This window comes from Python bivittatus, unplaced genomic scaffold (genome assembly GCF_059951505.1).
Source record: "Python bivittatus isolate LINGU-HERP-01145 unplaced genomic scaffold, Pbiv_v1 ctg000080_np1212, whole genome shotgun sequence".
Classification (NCBI taxonomy): Eukaryota; Metazoa; Chordata; class Lepidosauria; order Squamata; family Pythonidae; genus Python; species Python bivittatus.
In genome coordinates this window covers 67972485-67993566 of record NW_028277035.1, presented here as the reverse complement: position 1 = coordinate 67993566, position 21082 = coordinate 67972485, and the positions used below count along the sequence as shown (strand labels likewise).

Here is a 21082-nt window from a genome sequence, read left to right as displayed (position 1 = left end):
ACCCGCAACTTGGTTATTAAGTGAAGTGGTCACTAAGTGAAACCATGACTCTGCTTATGATCTTACTTCAGCTTTCCTTTGCTTTACAGACCTTAATGTGAGGATTGGTTGCAAAGTTACTTTTTGATCACTGTCGTAACTGCAAATGGTTGCTAAATGATGCAGTCGCTAAATGAGGATTACCTGTAACCATGTATGCATTAATGCATTTTGATGTGCAAATTCAATTATTTCATAAACTTATAACTGAACTATGCACTTGTTGGTTAATATTTAAGACACTGGTTCTCTTCAGATACAAAGTAAATCAATGATTTTGTATTCTATGATTAAGGCCACACAGACCCCCTTTTTCCATATACCCCAAATCTATTAAGTTATTTCTCCTATACCATAGTCATGAAATAGATCCAAACAAACTATGTGCTTGACTTCTAAACCAGATCTGCAAGCTAGCCTTACAGGTTGTAAGCCTATTAAGAAAGAAATTCCAAGGTAAAAATGTCATCCCATTCACATACTTGGCAATCAAAGATAGATAAACGTCTTTGCCTCCTGAAATTTGCCAGAGACCACAAACAGAAGGGAAGACATGAGAATTTTGATTCCCAATGGCAGTTTACCTGAAATCTTGCATTAAAAAAAATAATATGGAGAAAAAAGGAAGGTTTGTATTTTAATACAAGTTCATTTTTAATATGTACATTTCCTAAGACCATATGAGTTTCTTTTTAAATGCAAATGAAATAATTTTGTTACTTACGATAATCTCTATGAATTTCATCTATTTCATTCTCTGTCTGGTGCTTTGTAAATGTCATGCCCTGTAACAGTAGCACAAACATTATTTTTAAATGACTAATAGATGAAAGATCTAAAGCTGCAGCCGAAAGATTTTAAGACATAATTATCTTGAATCCAAAAATACTTTTCTTTTCCTCTCTCTAGCCTTTCTCTCCTGCCCATCAACATTGCTTTTAGCATTCTTTCTTTCCCAACCGTCTGGTTCCATTTAATTTTTAGAGGCTTATTTAAGGATAGGTCTTTTTTAAAAAAAAATTCATGGAAAGTTGGTAACACATACCCTGTTATTATTATGAGAAAAGCCCCAAAGCCTTCTGCTACATAATCTCAAAGTGATTTGAGATGCCTTTGGAACAGGAAAACCATACACTGAAATGTGTATTTATGCCTGTGAGGAAAACTTTTTACAGAATCTTCTGACTATTATTTCAGAAGGAGAAAAACAATCTATGCTAGTGAAAATGACCTGATCCTTCCACTATAGGTTTCACCGCAGTTGAGTGTTGAATGTGAACAAAGTCTAGTTGGTGGGTTCCACAGGATTTTCCCTTTTCTTTCTAAAGCAGTAACAGCAGATGCAGCCAATAAAACACCCTATTCAAGGCTTTTGAAGCATCTTGAGATCAGCGGCCAAAATTCAGTGGCAAAATGACCACACTTTTTTCCTTAAAAAGGATACATAGGAATACAAGATCTCTGACAGCTACAGCAGTCTCGTTTCGACATTTAAGTCCCCCAAATTATATTAAAAAGAGCTGAAAAATCATGCTCCATCTTCTCTGATAACATTATCTCACCAAAAAATTTTCAGTGGGTCATAGATTGTGCAAAAGTCATGGTTCTTGACACAGGATCAATATGCAAATTCCTAATACAGTACTGCAGATTTAAAGAGTATAAAAGGGATTGCAAGAGGGGAAGTGGAAACTGACCTGCTAGGGATGCACTGTGCCCCAATAGCTATAGACTATATATAGCTACCTACAAGACAGCAGTAGTGAATCATTTTGGCCAGGGGCACATTTGGAAAGTTGAGTGCATGTTTTTAAGTGCACTCACAAAGGGGCTCACAAAGTTCAAAACTTGCTTATTCAGAAAATATCTGCCATGGAGAGGTGGGGATGGTGGGGTCAGACCAGTCACAAAATACCTATTTACAAAAAGTGAACTTAATCCTCCAGTTATTCTACCATCCTGATGTGAGGTCCAAGCAAAATGCAAATTGGTGGTGTTTCACTTTGCATTATGCTAGATTCATCTTCATTATCTTTATCATCATCATATTTTATAAAATCAAATTAGGCAGCGAGTTTAGAGGGGACTAAGTTACCCATTTCGGCTATAAAAGATTGATATGTCTCTCTCTATATATATATCATTAGCATTTGTTTGTTTGTTTGTTAAGTTTCTAAACTCCCTTGCCATGTAATATGGATTTTTTTCAGACTGCAACTGGTATCTCCATCAGCAGATCAATGAAATCATCAGCAGTTTGGTACTTGGTGAAAACATATATATGTTTCTTTGCTATTTTATTTCCTGCTGTTTTGTGTTTTATGTTTTAGACAAATGGTTTTATTATTTTGCACAATCTAAACTCTGTGGTAAATGGGCAGAACATTTCATTTAATGCTTTAAATGAAAAACAAAGAAACTCAGACTTTTAATTTGGTAGTAGCAATTAAATAGATGGCAGCAGTTTTTCTAGCACGCAGTTCAATATTGGATGGCTTTTGACATTATTTCCCACCAAGATAAACTTTAAGGATGGGCATACAATGCACATTTACTAAGCCTTTGCAGTGACATTTCAAAAGTCAACTTTTGGTGGGGGGATGATTCAGCAAGCATATGAACAGAAAACACAGGCACAGTCACTGTATCTCAAGCAAAAGGGACATGTGTCTTCACTAATAAGTATCTATCTACTGACTGCAGCATAGGCACATCAGAAGTGACATGGTTCTTGTTCAGAAGGCACACATCTTCAGCTTGATAAAAGAGACCCCAAATGCAATCTTCACTCAAGCCTGAGCTCAACAGGACATACTTCTGTTCACAAAACTATTACTATCACATGCTGAAGAGCTTGGTCAGATTTGGCATCAAGATTATCCACACATATCTACCCACATGTATCTACTAATTTAGCACCGTTATGCAAAAAAGCCCACCATGGTTTTCTAACAGATGGAATAAAGTAATTAATTTTATCTTTACTAGGACTTAAATTAAAGGTTATTAACTTACATCTTCTTTGGGCTTACTGGAATCAAGTTGTGCTTGAATCTTTTCAATATTTTCCAGTTCTTTTACTATTTCAGCAACTGTTAGAATAAACAAACACCATTAATAGCAATCTAACACTACAGGAACTGTGATTATATCCAAGAATAAAATGTTTTGCAGAGCACTTTCAATCTTTTCAGTTGGCGTGTAAAAGATGAAATTGGTGTGTGAAAAAATGCATTACAAATGAAACTTTTTTTTTTTACCATATGTGAATGGAGTTAAAAACCGAAGAGATGTAACTTATCTTGTAAGGTAAAAGTAGTATCTAACTAATGGAGGAAAAACTGGTTCAGTGGAAACTGGTGAAAGAGGTAAGTTCAGTAATTATTAGGAAAGATTATTAATTAAATAATTAAAAATTAAAAATTATTAAAATTATTAGGAAATCACTGTAATTGAACTGAGAGATTTCTCAGCAAATCCTTGATGGGTGATGCTTCTGAGCTTTAAACCTTTCTCCCAGAATCAATATATAAACTTATTTAGGAGATCCAAAAGCAAAAGGGAATGATAGTCCAGAAGATAGACAGACAGACAGACAGACAGATCTCCAAAACTATTTATCTCCAAGACTATCAGCAGCCAGAGAAAGCTCAAGGACTAAGAGACTTGAGTACTGAAACATGCTGAGAGAGCTGTGAATATTACCAGCACCTGCTTTGTAGAGTACCAACTTTTCTCTAAACACTTTTAATTTCTTGGCTACTGTGATCAAATTGATATACATCAGTACATACAGTCTAGACATACTATCAGAAGTATTTTTCAGTCTGTACAGCTTGAATATTTGGACAAACTGCTTGGAAGCTTGACATACACCATTCATTCCTTTGATCCTTCTGAAATGTGTCAGGGCTTGATGGATGACATGGACCTTATCAACAATTAATATTCTGAGGAGTAGCTGAGTACCTGTTATTTTTAATGACTAGGCAAATAATGTGAGATTCACAATATTTGCTCCCATATTCTTTCAAAGTATTGGAGAATGTTTACCTCTCAGGCTATGTTGGGACAATGCTGATTCTTTACATTTGGTTTCAGATCCAAATGTAACAATGCCTAGAGGAATCCCACCAGTATTACAGGAGCAAAACAGTGCATTCCACAAGAAGTGGTATTCAGAACTACTGGCCATCCCTTTTGTAACTTATCTCCTATTAGTTCTCCTCGAGCTATTAGGAGCTTTTAGAATCAACATGGTGGTATTATTATTATTATTATTATTATTATTATTATTATTATTATACAATTATATTATATAAGTATATTATTATTAATAACAACACCCCAGACTTAACAATTGTTGACAAAAAAGACAAAAAAGTCTGGGTAGTGAACGTTGCAATACCTGGAGACAGCAGAATCAAAGAGAAAGAACTGGAGAAAATCACAAAACATAAAGACCTGCAAATAGAAGTAGAATGACTATGGCAAAAGAAAGCAAAGGTAGTACCAATAGTTATAGGCAATCCCAAAACATCTAGAGCACCACTTGAACGCCATCGACATTGACAAAATTACCATCAGTCAATCACAAAAGGCAACTTTACTTGGAACAGCTTATATCCTGCGACAAAACCTTTAACACCATCAAACAACAACATCTGCCTATCCCAGGTCCTTGGCAAGGACTCAATAGGTGGATAAAAATGCCAAATCCAGTCTAAACATCTGGCTGACTGTGTGACCAACAATAATAATTAAAGTTATATACTGCCCAACTCCCGGCAAGTCTGGGCAGTTTCAAAACTTCCTGGAAAACCCATTCCAGAAACCAGTGCTAGGGAAGTCCTGATTTAGGTTGTTATGACAGAGGGGTAGTACAAGGTTATGGATTTTTAATATTAGCATGGATAGCTAAGGACAATAATCCAGAAATCCAGACCTAATAATTAGGTCTCATCAATATGTGGATGACTTTCAGCCTTACCTTTCATTTCCAACTATTCATCCTGGTAGACTACACTGAGCTAGTATCTGGAAGTGACTCTGAGATAGATGAGGGTGAACGAGCAACATTTAAATCAGAGATACCTATGTATAGGAAAACAGACTATCCTCAAAGAGGACTTGTAACCATTCCCAAATAGGGTGTACTCCTATTAAGTCTGGGAATTAGACTTTTAACTAATTAATTAGCTAAAGTGGCTACAGTGATCAATTTTTTTTTTCAATCTAGAGGGTTACATCAATTCTAATTCTGCCATAAAAGGAAGAACTTTGCTTCAATTATTCATGGTTTGACCACATCTAGGCTCAATTCCATCCTGTACACTTGATTGCCTCTAAACACAATTTGGAATCTTAATGACACGTTGCCAATTAATAGCAAGTCAGGTCATGAAACACCTATATTATACTAATTATACTGGTTGTCAAAGTGACTCTGAAGCCTGCCTTCATCTGTACCAACCTGCTCACACTGAGATCAGTATCAAAGGTTTTATATGTGCGTCCACTGCTAAGAGCAATTAGGAGCCTCTTTTTCACTGGCCACTTAGTTGTAGAACTCTGTTCGAATGGATGTCTATCACATTTCATCAACATAGGCTTTCATGTCAATCCTAAAGACGCAACTGTTTACCAGAGCCAGTGACTGAATTAGGACTACATTATGATCACTGTGGACTTAATGCTGTCTCATTTTAATTATCAATTACAATGTTATCATTATTTGTATATTTATTACTGTATTATTATATTTTGTAGTTTCACCTTTATTGTAGACTACTTTGGGAAGGCTTGCCCTAAAAGGCAGCTTAAAAATATTTAAGCATATTACTAAGATAACAAGCTTCTCATATCCTTTGGTTCCTGCATTATAAAAGTTGCTAGAGTGGCCACCTGAAAATCCAGTCTGCCTGACTGTAGTATTTTGTACAGAACAGATAGTTCCTTGAATGATTTGCATGGATGGAAATATTTCACAATAACAAGTTTCCTCAAGGACAATTATGGTATTGTATATTAACTATGGAAAGACGAAATCCTGAAAGTGTCATCGAAAAAGAGACAAAGAGGATTTAGTTGCCAACAATTTGTATTTCATTTGCAAGGGATTTGTGAGCTGTGGACTGGGTAGGAACCAGTCCTCTAGGCAAGCACTGACTGGGCAACCACAACCACTAAGTTTATGGCCATCTGTTACTTTTATGATCCTATCATACAACATTAACTAGCATAGTCAATATGGAGGCCAATAAGCAAGAAACAATCAATGGAATACATGATAAAATCACAGATAAACTGCAAGTCCTGTTTATACAACTCATCTGGATTGGAGGCTAATAATACCACAATTCTTTTATTGATTTACCAAATATAAGCAATGAATCACAAAATACTTGGCAAAGATGATTAATTTGTTCTAGATTACAATACTCAGAAACAGTAAAGATGAGATAAACTTTCACACTAGTTATTCATAGCTGCCTAAGTAAAAAAAAGAAAATGTCATGAATTTCTTTCAATGTGTCATGAGGAAGCTGGGAGTACTAAAAACCATGCCAGGCTTATCCTTACCATCATGCTGACACTCCATCTTTTCATGGGACCCTTAGCAACCAAACTTACAAACATAGGTTCACATTTGGTTGCCTGTGGAACATGGCAACAGCCGAGGTATCCCAGTAAAACAGCTATTTCACCAATCTGATCTCAGGATAAGTGCAGTACATAAAAGCTGTCATAGAAAGTCAACACGCCCCAATGAAGAGCAAGTGGAATTTAAGCTTGAAAGGTCAGATTCCGGATCCCCCTTTAATTTCAAGCTTATTAGATGAGAATTTATGGCAAATATTTTTTTTCCAATTTAATCCTCTGTTTTACACGGATATTATCAAATTGCAATGTTGAGCTATGACACACAGATAATAAATAATTATAATAATTTTAAAAATTAAACATGAGAACATTTTTGGTAATGTTTGTCTGCATAGGGTCCCCAGAATTTTATCAACACATGGAGGGGACAGGTTATGATGAGCATTTATACATGCATACTCTATGTGTTTCACATACACACACACACATTAATTTTCTGGCATTATAAGACTGTGTTCTTCTATTATAATGTTATTGTTTATTTTAGGCTTCTTTTGCACAGAAACAGTGATCTGGATCAGACATAATACTTACCTATGGTTTGGTGTTATGCGAACAAGCCTAAGAGGGTTTTTTTAAATTAATTTTTATTGAATAAGTTTTTTACAAAGTAAAAACAATACAAATTTAAGAAAAAAGCAAGTAAAGTGATAATAGAAAAAATGAAAGAAAAAGACAGAAAGAAAGAAAAAGGTAAAGAGGTATAAGGAAATGGCTTCCTATTTTCTTTACAGCAGTTATAAACACATATTTTATCCTCTCTCTATAAGGTTGTATTATGGCTCCCTTCTTTTCATATTCTACCCTTTTTAATCATCAAACCCATAAATCACAAATTCATTTTTTCTATTTTCAGCAAAAACTCCCAAAAGGGTTTCCAGTCACTCCTAAATGTAGTTGTCTTTTTTTCTAATCAAGTAAGTCCATTTTGCCATCTCAGCAACTTCTGTCATCTTCACTAACCATTTCTCCATTGTGTGAAACATGTATAAGAACAAAGCCTGAGAGTAGAAGGCTTTCTTCCTTCCCTAACCTTATAAAAGTTGTATGCTAGTTGCATACTACAGCTGCTACTATACAACTAGAAGTAGCTATGTTGTTCTGCTGGAGTTCAGTGGTATGGGATCCCATTGATTCCCCAACAGATGGGAGGGATAGTCTGGGCGAACCCCCTTCCCTGGCTGGTGCTTTGGGAAGAAAAGCAGAAGGCTTCCAAATGCCAGTGAGATGTGCAGCAGCTCTTCTTCATAGCAATGATCTGCTAACTTAGTTAGTGGACTAATTAGAACCAGCCTAACAACTTACTGAAGGTAAAGTTTTCTCAAAGTCCTTATGAAAAAGACATTGTCCATGGTCCATTGAACTCTCTCACGGGTACATACAAGCAGTTCCCTGCACTCATTCTCAGTCTCCTAAAGCCTGGAGACAGGACAGGACAGTATAGCTTGGTTGTCAACTCTTGGTTTGTTCTTGGTTTGTTCTTCTTGGTTGTTCTCTAGCTAGGAAAGAAGGCATTTCCTACTCTTTAGTGCAGCAGAAAGAAAAAGAGAGCAAAGATGTTTTACCATTTTCTCTTCCATTTGATTTTCCTCTTTATTCTCTTTTCTGCCTTCTCCAAAACATTTCTTAGTCCCCTCCTTTAGTATTACAGCCTTAAGCAGAAAACTGGTATGCAACACTTAAGACTTTCACTTTTGCTTCTTGTCAGGAAGTTTCATTTGTTGAATTTATGCATAATGCAAGAGGAGGATGAACGGCAAGAGTAGGATCCAAGAATTTATAAACATCCTATTCAAAAGCTCCATTGAGTACAGTGAAAATTATTTTCAGGAAAGTATGAACAGGATTATAGTTTAAATTCAGTGAGTTCAGTCTTATACTGAACCCATTAAGACTCCTGGAATTGGCATCCACAGAATGCCCTATATTGCGTTTCAAAATTCTTGGGTTTGGCTACATTGAATTCTATATGCCACTTTTTATTTAGGCATGTATATAAGCTGTTAGTGTTTCATCTGAAATATATCCTAGTTCTGTATTTACAGAAACCTGAGCAAAAAAAAAAAAAAAAGCTGAAAAGCTTTTATTGTGTAACTTTAAAAGGGGTGTGATATGAGAATATCATGAAAATCACTTGCATTTCAAAATGTACACATTACTACAGCTGCATTAATATTACCTGTTCCAGGTTTGTATATACTATTAACATTACAGCAGCATACTATCCCCTCTATGTGGGACCGAGGGACTCACGGTGCTGCGCAGTCTATCCATCCACAGCAGAAACATTTTCCTACCATCCACACACGTAGACAGTATGACAGAGGATTCTCTATGTGTTTCAGGATATGCTCACAGATATTCACCATCTGATTAAGGCTTAGTGCTTCTTAATTCACTTTGGGAATCCTCTTCCACATGACCCAATATGTGGTCACTACAGAGTAAGAGTGACAGGAGCAACATACTAGGAATAACAAAGGTCCACAACACAGTGGGCTTGAGCCTAGCCTATATGAATATGTGGCACATACACACCTTGTCAATTATTGCAATGTGCGAGGAAGTACATGTGAACCATTCTTTTCATGAATCATTGTTTAAAGTTGGACTCTTTCCCAAATCATATTTATTAATACAGCAGGTATTACAGGTAAAAACAGCAAAAAAAAAAAAAGTGAAAAAAGGGGGAGATATATGATATCAGCAAAAGTGGAGCTAATTAATAAAAACTGAAATTAAGCTGAGGTCATAAATTGTTAGACCTACAGTCCTCACTTTGACATGCAGACTTGCATTCCACAACAGAGTGGTCCTCACTTTGACATGCAATAAACTGTTAGACTCACATTCCACAACAGAATGGGTCATTAATCTCTGTTTTAAGTCTGCTAATTGACCAGAAGGGGAAGATGTTGATTAGATAGGTAAATAACCATAAATAGTTGTCAAGCCCAGGGGGAATTCAGAGGAGGAAAGACAGAACAGAGAAAGCAGATGTGAAAGATTCATGGACATGGGCACCTATAGCTTGGAAAAGTGTAATGGTATTTTGGGATAAGTGCACATGCTCAACTATGTGACCAGTCATGTACTCTCTGGTGGTAACGCTGTCTTTGAAAAGTATAAAAGATGCATGTTTCCTTTGTTAGGGGCTCTCTTCTTGGGAAGGAGTCCTCAATTACAAAGGTGCCTTAATAAATGAGTAAATGAGTTTCTCGAGTCCAGTCTTTCATTGGGTTAAAGAACTGGGCTGAAACCATGGTTTTGTGGACCTCATAATTAAAGCTTATAAAGTTACACATGGATTTAAAAAAAGGTTTTTCTTGCTCATAACAATAGAACCAAGAATTATCCAGTGTATCCAAATAGATTCAGCGCAGAGGAACAACTTTTTCACAGTAAACAATGTAAAGCAGTGATAGCTATTAACATAGACAATCTTAGAAGAGGATTTAGATAAGTTCATAAAGCAGCGTTTCTCAACCTTGGCAACTTGAAGATGTGTGGACTTCAACTCCCAGAAGTGACTGGGCTGGGAAATTGTGGGAGTTGAAGCCCACACATCTCCAAGTTGCTACGGTTGAGAGACTTTGTCATAGAGAATAAGCCTAACAATGGATACTATTCATATCAGCGACATGCTATCTACAATTCTGGTTGCTAGGGTACTAAAGCAGGAAAGTATTATTTCATTCATATCCTGCTTTCCAGAGGCCTCTATCTATCCTCTGTGGATAGCTAGGCCTTTGGTCTGATCCAGCACAGCTCTTCTTGAGTTCATATCATGTTTCTCTAGCTCTTGCTACAATTTTAACAAATCAAATCACATAGAACAGACTCTTCTCTTGTCGGCTATGACTAATGGAAACAGCTTAAACACAGTTATAAGTGGTTAATTGTGAAGTGTCTCCTTTTGCTGCAGACAAATACCTGTGCCCTTTGGTCATATTTTTCCTATTGTAACACCAAGTCATACTGAACCTTAGCTAAAAGGATTTCTTTGCTTTTAGCTATAATGGGATAAGTATTTGTCAGAACTGAGTCAGAGATTCCCTTGCTAAGTTCTCTTTAGAGAATTGTCACACTTTTAAAGTGTGCTTAATTATTATCTGTGTATCTTATATTAATGGAATAACTATGGAACCACCTATTCCCATTTTTCAGAGTACCCATTTCCTATTTTACTTTTGAAGTGCTGTGAAACCAGAGCTCTTCAAATAGGCATTTGGGGATGCTTGAAGATTTTGTTGCCCAAAAGGTGACATTTCTAGGCCTTTCTGCTATTATGGTTATGCTGTTGATTTTCTATGTTTTCATTTTATGTAATTAATTGTAAGCCATTTACTATCTTTTGAAATTGGCAGGCAGGAAGTATAGTATCCCCAGTGATAGAAACACAAAAGATCTAAAATAAGACACCTGAATATATTTCCAGACATGTGAATAAGGGCAACGAGACATCTGCAGCAATTGAAACAAAAGGTGAGTTTCACAATACACAGGGAGCATCACACGTAAGTTATCTGAAGTGCCAACCCATGTGTAGAGGAGTATGCTAACCTTAAAAAAGGAGTGCAAGAATGATTAAGCAAACACCCACTTAGCCATGGAGAAGATAGGAGAAAGAAACTCAAAATAATCCTCCCTTGATTCTCTTTAGTATAAGAAAGGGCAGAAGATTTTGTTATTATACCCTTAACAACGGAGTTCCAGCAATCAAGTATGTGTTTCCTCATCTGGCCTACCTCAAAGGGCTGAACAAGCGAAGTGTTTTTGTGAGATGGCCACATAACTTTGCTACCGTTGTTTGATTTTCCTGATGATACTGATGATACAGAGCAGTGTTTTTCAACCTTGGCAACTTTAAGATATATGGGCTTCAACTCCCAGAATTCCCCAGCCAGCATACTTGCTGGGGAATTCTGGGAGTTGAAGTCCACACATCTTAAAATTGTCAAGTTTGAAAAACACTAATATAGAGACATAAAAGGATCCTAATTAATGTGCATGCAAACTGTTAACTATTCAAATTTGTTGCCATGATCATGTAAGCTCAAGGTTTCCAATCATGGCAGACACTTCATGTAAAGCAAATCTCCTGTAAAGTATTTCAAAAAGCAATAATAGGTTAAGGTTATATTAGTTCAAGATGGTAAGTAAAAAAAATGTTACAAAGAAGTATACTTTAAGAAACAGCACTTCTTAAAGGAAACCACTATCTATGTTTCATTTTCCTACCTGATTTAGGATTTAAAGAATCACACTGTGAATTATACATGTGCACAAATTCTTGGTGTCTTTTAATAAGCTGTTGTTTTGTTCCCTGGGTGGACAATCCATGTTCTTTCAGTCTTTTCCTCAGGTCACGGTCAGAAAGTAAATTGTAAACTACTTTAGGTAGTAACTTTCTTTTTTGTCCAGAGCTGGGGGGAAAAAATATAGAGGAAAACACATAAAAATATTTCTGGTTGCACATAATGTACATATTTTTGCTCAATCTATGAGGCATATATAAATATGTTACAGGGTACAAATATGTTACAGGGTGTATGTTGCAGGTTCTATTACTTCAAGATAGAATGTTTTATGTTATTTTACTATGAACATATTTGTTATTTTTAACCCTTTACAACCCCCTTACCATTTTGTCCCATTTCTATCTCCAACATCAGTTAATAATATTTAATTATTACTTATATCCCATTTTCCTCCCAAAGAGCTTTATTTTGTTATCCTTACAATAACACTATGAATTAACTTAAGCCACAGGGATAAGTCCAGCATTCAAGTAAATATTTTAAAAGCTAATAATCAAATATTTAGTGAGGAATGGTGCCCTTTTCTGCTATTATTACAGACAGCATAAGAAAGTATATGATCAAACTCATTCAGGTTGACATCTCTCATTTTTCAAAAAAAATTGTTCCTACTTCTTGATTTCAGAAAACATATTCAAAAAGGCTAACAAAATATCAACAATCAGGAAGCCACAAAAATGGTATATATGTAAGAACGTTATTTATTTATTTAGGGTTACATAGACAGGCTCTGTCTAATTGAAACCAACTTTCAGTCACATTCTCTCCCTCTCCAAAATGCAGCTTCCATAAAGTTTGCAGAAAAATATGTGACCTTCACTGCATTCATTCATTGTTTGTTGAACTAGCAGAAACAGTTTTAAACAGGTAAGGCAGTTGTGAAGCCACAAAAATACTGGCACTGATTTCCACTTGTGGACCAGATTTTCTCCAAACAAGTTCAATCATGTACTTTTTTCCTTGAAGGACTAGCTAACATACCTTCCAGATTTTACTAGGAAAATCTACTAAAAAAGGGAGTAAAAGAAGTCCTTCAGTCTTTTTTTTTAAATGATATGTATTTCAAAAACGATTATATCTACAAATGGACAGATAATTCCTGAAGTTATACAATTAATACTCAATATAAGATTAGTAAAAGATTCCAAGCACCCTCATTTATTTTCATGATATAAAAAGTATAACTTTTTTAGCTTAATGCCAAAGTCTCCACTATATTATTATTTATAAATGCTAAAAAAGAAGAAAAGAAAAGAAAAGAAAAGAAAAGAAAAGAAAAGAAAAGAAAAGAAAAGAAAAGAAAAGAAAAGACACCTCTAAAATAATATAAATATTTGATTTCTGACTTTCTCCTTTGCACTCCAACTGATCTGCAGTACCTATTGGTGTAAACTTTAAACCATAGTCTAAGTGTTTGTATTTACCTTGCTGCATGATAAATAATATATATGGAAGCCATTCTTGTTTAAATTTACTTAAACTTCTGTTGTATGTGTGTGTGTGTGTGTACACACACAGACACACAGTTTGTTTCACCATTGCTGCATATTCTCCAAGTTTAAATTCTCAATCAGATATTGTTCGTACTATGACTTTTTCCCAGCTGTACCAGTCCTTCAGTCTTTAATTCACAAACAGCTACAAGATGTTTTTAAAATATTATTTTAATTATAGCTCCGTTGGTATTTAGCAGAGATAGAAAATATTTCCTCTCTAAAAGACTTATGTTCCAGAAGGGAATATAAACTCTTCAGCAATATCGGGATTATCAGAATATCCTCTTCAGTAATATTCTGATAATCCCGATAGTGCTGTAGCATATGTTAAATTGTAAATAAAATAGGAGCTAACAAGTAAATGCTATAGAACAGTTATGCTGGAACTGAGTAATCAGCATCAAACTAGGAAAAGAATTCAACAAAGGACCAGTGGTACACTTGCTTTCCACAAATACACACTTAAGTTAGGATAAACCACTGGTTTATATCTTTTAATATTATTTATGTGTTTTATTATATTTTCAGCTCAACTGGGATGCAAAACAGGTCATATTTCATTACTATAGTAACTAACTCAATATGTTGCTATTGAAATAAATTAACTTACAGTGCCAATGTTACACTATAACCCACCATGGCTAAATCTTTTGAGAAAACAATCTCCTCAAATACTGTTTTAAACAGTGTGATGCCTAGATAAAAATAAACCATTTTATACCAAACAACCATATTTCCAGAGGGAAAGCACATTCTACACATATATAAATCCTTACACCCACAAATAATAATGAAAGTCAACAAATGCTCAAAAACTTGTCAAAATAAAAATGCCAGCACTTATTTGGAGCGTTAGGGAGAGATCTCTATGGGAATAAAACTACCAGCAAACATTTATCATTGTCTTTCCATGACAAAGGACAAACTAAAAGTAAGTCAGTGATAGTGCACACTCTGGATTACTCTAAAACAGTGATTCTCAACCTTTTTGAAGCTGCCGCCCCCCTAAGGAGCGGAAAATTTTTCAACGCCACCCTTTGTGAAAATCCTGTAATTTAGGGTATGGGGAGGGTTTTGAAAGGACGCTCAATGCACGCACTGCGATTAATCACGCGGGAAAACAGCTGACGCATGCGCTGTGCTGGTTGGGATCGGAGAAGAATCGTAGTGTCAAGTTCTTCAAGGTCAGCCTACCTAGAATACAAATTCGTCTCACCATTCTTAGATGTGCGTAAGGGCAGCCGTCGCATAAGTTCGTTTTATTGCTGGTACAAATGGTGTAAACCGGATAATCGATTTAATAATTTTTGGGGGGAGTTTTAAAATTAAGTTCGAATGCCAAAACATGCTCATCGCCCCTCTACCGCCCAAAACATGCCCACTGCCCCCCTACCGCCCAAAACAAGTTCACCGCCCCTCAGCATCCTCCCACTGCCCCCCGGGGGGCGGTACCGCCCCCGTGGAGAACCAATGCTCTAAAAGCTTTTCTTAACAAAACCAAAGGTTTTAACTAGAGAAGAAAAAAAGGACAAGGCAAAAATTACAGGCATCTCAAGTAAGCAAAACAAAATGTATGTCACATCAAATATTCTTGTCTTCACTTTATTCTAGTAAGAACAGAGTACAAACTTCAAGTCAAAGTTAAAGAAAGCATTTTCCTAATCCTACTTCAAATCCAGACTTTGGGAAAGAAGCTTAAAGGACTACTAAATTGTAGAAGGATGAGTAGAATTTATTTCTGCCTGTTCATGGAAAGGTGTTTTAATCAACTGGATGGCACTGGTAATTAAGAAGAGTAAATGATGCTTCACCAATTTTCCTTTCATCTAGTGGCCTGATGATAATATGTTCCAAAGGCTTGGGTGATTCTCCAGAACAGTACTGAACATCATATGAAGACTATGAAGTTTAACAGAGCAGGAGGAATTAGCACAGATCACCTTCTTTCCACAGGCAGCTATACTGAATCAACAGTATTTTGTGATCAGGATTCCTTCCATTCATAGAAGAGCTCTACTGAATATAGCCCTGGACTTCCTGGTACTTTATTCCAAATCACTGTTCAAACCTAGAGATGGGATGGTAAGGAAGACACAGATAGAATCCTGTCAGAGGTAACCATGTCTCCAATCATTTCTGCTGTCCCAAGAGGATGGACAGGGTGGGCGTGCTCCAGTTCTCCTCTGTTAAACAATATCATCTAATGGGATCCCGAAAACTTGCCTTTTTTGTTGTGGTGCCTGCCCTATGGAATGGCATACCTCCTGAGATTTGAATGACCCTGATCCTGCCAGCCTTTCATAAGGCACTGAAGACTTGGTTCTTCCCCTGAGCATTGGGCCAGGCTTTAGGTAAACTCATTTGGTTTTGTGGTTACATTTTTTTTTAATCTCTCTGAATGCAATATGTTGTTTTTCAATTATTTTTATTTATTTTTGATTATTTTGAATTATTATTAGAGTTGTGTGTCAGATGGGGGAGCATATAAATTTAAATAAATAAATAAAGTATTCAAATTACTTCACACAGAACTATAAAAGTTAAATATATTAGATGTATATTCAGTTTAGTCTATATTCTGCTCTTGTACTGGAAATGAATTCTACATTCTTAGGATAAAACAGTAAAGTTATTGATTAAGGATTCCCCTATAATACCTATCTCTATGTTTAGCAGCCAACAACAAATTCCATGAGAAAAAAAGTTGATTAAATCATGAGCTGCAAAAAATATCAGGCTTACACATTCTTCCTTTGCCAACTTCCTTCCATGCAGCCAAATGTTTAGTTTATCATGTCATCTGATCAAATAACTCTGGCTATTGTTAACTGTGTGTATCTTAAATCACACCATAATTTAAACTGAATGTTTATTAATCTCAGGTAATATTAATTACAGTTCTGGAGCTGGACTTCTCATAAATCTGTGGATGAGTAAAAGTAAAAGCTTCCAAGCTTCCTGATTACTTGGCAGTAGGAAAAGTAAGTGTGCAAAAATAAAACCACTGCAATTTGTTAATACTTATAAGCACTGCATTCATTTATGCCTTAGCATGATATATGAAAGAGCTGGTCACTAACAACCTGTGACTACATTCCCAGACTTCCTTGGCAATTTGGCACTGGGGCACCATGTACTCCAGAAACTTATCTAATCCCTTTTTAACTAGTATTTATTATTTCTAACAGCCATGAATCACTCTTCTGCCACAGGCACACAAAGCAATTTTCAGTGGACACCACTGATAGCGTTTCCTAGCAACAGGCACAGGCTCCACAGACAATTTGCAGGGTTCAATTAAAAAAAAAAAATCCTTGACAGTGTCCATCCTGTTTATGCCATCTATTTAAATTTCAGTGGGAGCCCTCTGATTTTTTTACCCCATAAGAAAAAAATCATTCACAACTAAACTCCATTCATGATTTTGTGGACCTATTTAAATTGTAGCAAAGCTCTCTGTATGGCAAGAATCTGATGTTAATACCTTGTCGGGCTAATCAGTAGAACTTAATTTTAGTCCGTGTCTTACATAATCTCAGCTTTGCTCATATTTTCAATTTTTTAAAAGGAAGAAAAAAATGGATCCAAACTACAGAAAACAAAATCCAGGTGTAATTCAGAATGGGACTATTTACCCTGCACAACTGAAACTAACTTTACAACAGCATAGCGAAAGAAACCACAAAAAAGCTTGGACATCTCACAGAGGGGAGCTAATATTCTATCAACTCCCCACTACAGTGCCTCCAGAAAACCAAAGACCTACAAACAGATGAAGATGAAATTATGGTTTCCTTTGATGTCACAGCACTCTTTACACCCATAGAATGGGAACTAGTGAAAGAATCCATGGCAGCAGTACTATACGACATACCCAACCTAACCAAATACATTAAGACTGAAATATCCAGAGTCATGGACCTCATCAACCTCTGCCTCACTACCTATTTCCAGATTGAGAGATAAATTTACCAACAAATCAGAGGAACACACATGGGATCACCACTCTCAAGACTCATTGCAGAGATTGTAATGCAGCATCTAGAAACTATAGCACTTCCACGCATACAACCAAAAGTATGGATCCAGTATGTAGATGAGACCTTTGTCATAATAAAAAAGGAACAACTAGAGAAGACACATGAAATAATCAACAACATCTTCAAAGGAATAAAATTCACTAGGGAAAAAGAAAACAACACACTACCCTTCCTGGATATCCACATCAGCAGAGGAAATAACAGCAAATTAGAAACACAAGTCTATCAAAAAACAACCCACACTATTAACCAAGTGCTCCATTACCAAAGTAACAACCCTACTTCCCACAAGAGGAGCTGTGTAAGAATGTTATTCAGATGACCACAAACGCACTGCAGCAACCCAGAACAGCAGAAAAAGGAAACAGACCACCTATACAATATATTCCAACAAACTGGATACCCACACAACTTTATCAAAAAGTGCCTGACCACTCAATCCACTACAGGACAACAACATGAAAAGGATAACACTGTCATACATCAGAAATGTCTCAGAAACAACCAAGAGACAATTACAACCACATGGCATTACTGTAGCACACAAACCAACTAAAGCCCTCCAAAACATCTTAAGTAAACCAAAAGACCCAGTAGCCCAAGAAGAAAAAACAAGAGTCATCTACAACATACAGTGCAAGGATTGTAACAGCCACTACGTAGGACAGACAAGCAGAAGGCTTGCAGATCACATCCATGAATGCCAACCAGCAGTCAGAAGACAGGCTGAAAACTCCTTAATCTCACAGCACATGGACAGACTTAACCATAGTTTCAACTGGGAAACTGTCAGCATCTTAGATCAAGCTAAATCCAGAAATGCGAGGGAACTCCTGGAAGCCTGTATTCAGACAAGTCAGCCATCAACAGGCACATAGAGATAAACAACATTTACACACTATTCAAAAGAGACAATAAAAAGGAAACAAAAAGACCAGAACACCTCCTCACCAGCAATCAGCATCCAGAAAAGCAGGAATTAACACCAGGATCAACACCAGACAAACAATCAAGCAGTAAACAATACCCTAATCAAAGAACTACCAACTCAAACAGACAATCAAGCAGTAAACAACAGCCTAATCAAGGAACTACCAATGAGAAAACAACACCCCCACCAACACTGACAGGGCAAGCTACTGTATATAAACAGAGAGCAAACCCCACTCCCTTCTAGCACTGAAGATGTTACCTAGTCAGGTACTGAAACGTCTGCAAGAAAACAACCAAGCTCAGAGAACCCAAGGACTCCACAATGCAACCCTGAGCTGTATATATTCTCTTCTATTGGTACAATAGCATTAAGTTAATAATTCAAGTATGATAAACTCTTACATCTTTATATGGTTCATGGTAAATAAGTAAAGCCAAAACAGACCACAGCTCATCTTTTCTTCCCCAGTGTACACTTCGGACATAACACTTTTGTTAAAATTCCCTATTCAGTTAAAACTGTCCAGCCCCTTTATCAGTACAGTGTAGTATTGTTAAGAAAACAGGTTGAGGCTTAAAATAATTTTCTGGTTTGCTGCCTAGACTTCCAATATCAGAGGTGAAGCATAATGTCTGATTGGACAAAACTTCCACATATGTTTGATTTAGGGATGTACAACATGGTTCATGCCCAAATCATTCTGTGCCCAGAACAGTTGGTATCTGATGGTTTGTGTGTGTGTTTTGTGTATTTTATTCCAGGTAAAGGCTGCAATGTAGTTCTAGACAAAATGTTTTAGGTGTTCCGTTCTGTTTTAGCAGTTAAGATTGGAAGTTGTCTCTTTCTAGCTGTCTACTGGCAACTCATATTCTTGCAGCTCAAGAACTTGTATTTCCCATGGCTGAAACATCCAAAAGCTAGGGAGTTCTGTTTCTTCCAGAATGTTGGGGGTACAGTATTTTGAGTTCTATTTTGTGCATTTCTAGTCTAGGAATGTCTCCTTCCATTCTTGGCAGCCTCACAAACTGATCAAGATAGTATTCTTGGTAACAGGACTTGCTACTGCTTCTTCCACAATGTTGTTTTGATTTACCATCCTATGTCACAACTTTGGCATTCCTTGGCAGTATCCTCTTCAAGTGATAACCCTATTCTATTTCCACATTTAGCTCACAGCTATGGGCTTATTGTTCACAGAAAAGTCTATGTGACTATGCTTTGTCAAGATGTTCAGTTTAACTGGTGACAGCCTATTAATTCATAGTCTATCTTTCTATCTATCTATCTATCTATCTATCTATCTATCTATCTATCTATCTATCTATCTATCTATCTATCTATCTGGGAATCCTTAGAAGAGGTCTGCTAGAAGGGAAAAAATAATCCCTTTGTAGACTATAGCAAGAGGCAACAACAAAAAAGAATTTAAGATCACTAATCTAATGAAAAAAAGAAACCTCGTTAATGATGGTCCTTATTGTATTATAGGTAAACATGAAGGGCAATTAAACTAGAGTAGCCCTTAGCTAAACATTAAGAGTTTTAATGTGTAAGTAATGTAGGCATATCACAACTGAAAAAAATTGTCTGCGTTTGATTGGATTTTGATCAAAAGTACAAAGAATTTCCAGATAGCTTATAAATGAGAAAACATTTCTTTTTTTAAAAAAGGCTCCCTTGCTTGTTGACCTTTCTGAGTAAGTTTGCATGCATCTACTGCTATTCAGACAGTTGCTTGGGTGACTCATAGTTATGCCCCATATATGACTCTGTTGCTCTAGCCAGCCTTTCTCAACCTTTTTACCCTGGAGGAACCCTTGAATTAATTTTCAGGTCTCAGGGAACCCCTGCATAAAAACCACAAATCCATGTTTTACAATATTTACAAGAGCAAAGCAGCAGGCCAGCAGCTGAGCCATAGCACGTAAAAATTCTCACCACTCCAAGCTCCAGCATTGCACAGCATAAGTTTAAAAATAATGTTTATTTCTTGCAGTTTAGTGACCTCTTGCAGAACACAAGGGTTCTCTAGAACACAACTTAAGAAAGGCTGCTCTATGCAGTAACTTACTAAATTCCTCCCTTTATTCATGAATGCAGGAACATTAGATTGAAAATGATTTAGGAGCTGTCTGCAATCAAATGCAAAGAATTATCCGACTGGAAACAGCAACCCTCTTCCAGAACTCATGATCTGTTGCACAGCCCCAGAAAAATCAATCTTTTCTCCCCTTTCAACTTACTCTGCCTTGGATGTATTTGGTGAGGCTTTGCAGCAATTATGTACTACCTGCTAGTCCCCTTGCACCATGCTTCATTTATATTTGTATGGACTACTGATATTGTGAAAGAGAGAAAGATATGCCAATCATGTTCTTCCAAAGATCCAACTGTATCATTCTGCTATGCACAGGATGAGTAATTACTCAAAATCATATTTGGAGAATATTACAAATAATAACATCAGACCTCTAGATGAAACAAAAACAGCATCTACAAAGGACTAAAAGAAAGTGAGTGAACCCTCAGCTGCCTCCTTGATGGAAGTCTAGCTAAAAAAAAATTACCTAGTAACAAATATTAGTGAAG

At 36.3% G+C, this 21082-nt stretch overlaps 1 protein-coding gene across 5 annotated transcripts in view; it reads right to left on the bottom strand.

The window, feature by feature from the left end:
- Window positions 1-21082, bottom strand: part of RAD18 (RAD18 E3 ubiquitin protein ligase) — a 125163-nt gene that overhangs the window by 66258 nt on the left and 37823 nt on the right. For all 5 annotated transcript variants that reach the window (XM_088134311.1, XM_088134309.1, XM_007425484.4 and 2 more), the window contains exons 7-9: window positions 11944-12128; window positions 3055-3131; window positions 764-824 (exon numbers count right to left, since the gene is read on the bottom strand). In XM_088134311.1, coding sequence (XP_087990437.1) covers window positions 764-824; window positions 3055-3131; window positions 11944-12128 — 323 coding nt within the window. The remainder of the gene's footprint in view (window positions 1-763; window positions 825-3054; window positions 3132-11943; window positions 12129-21082) is intronic.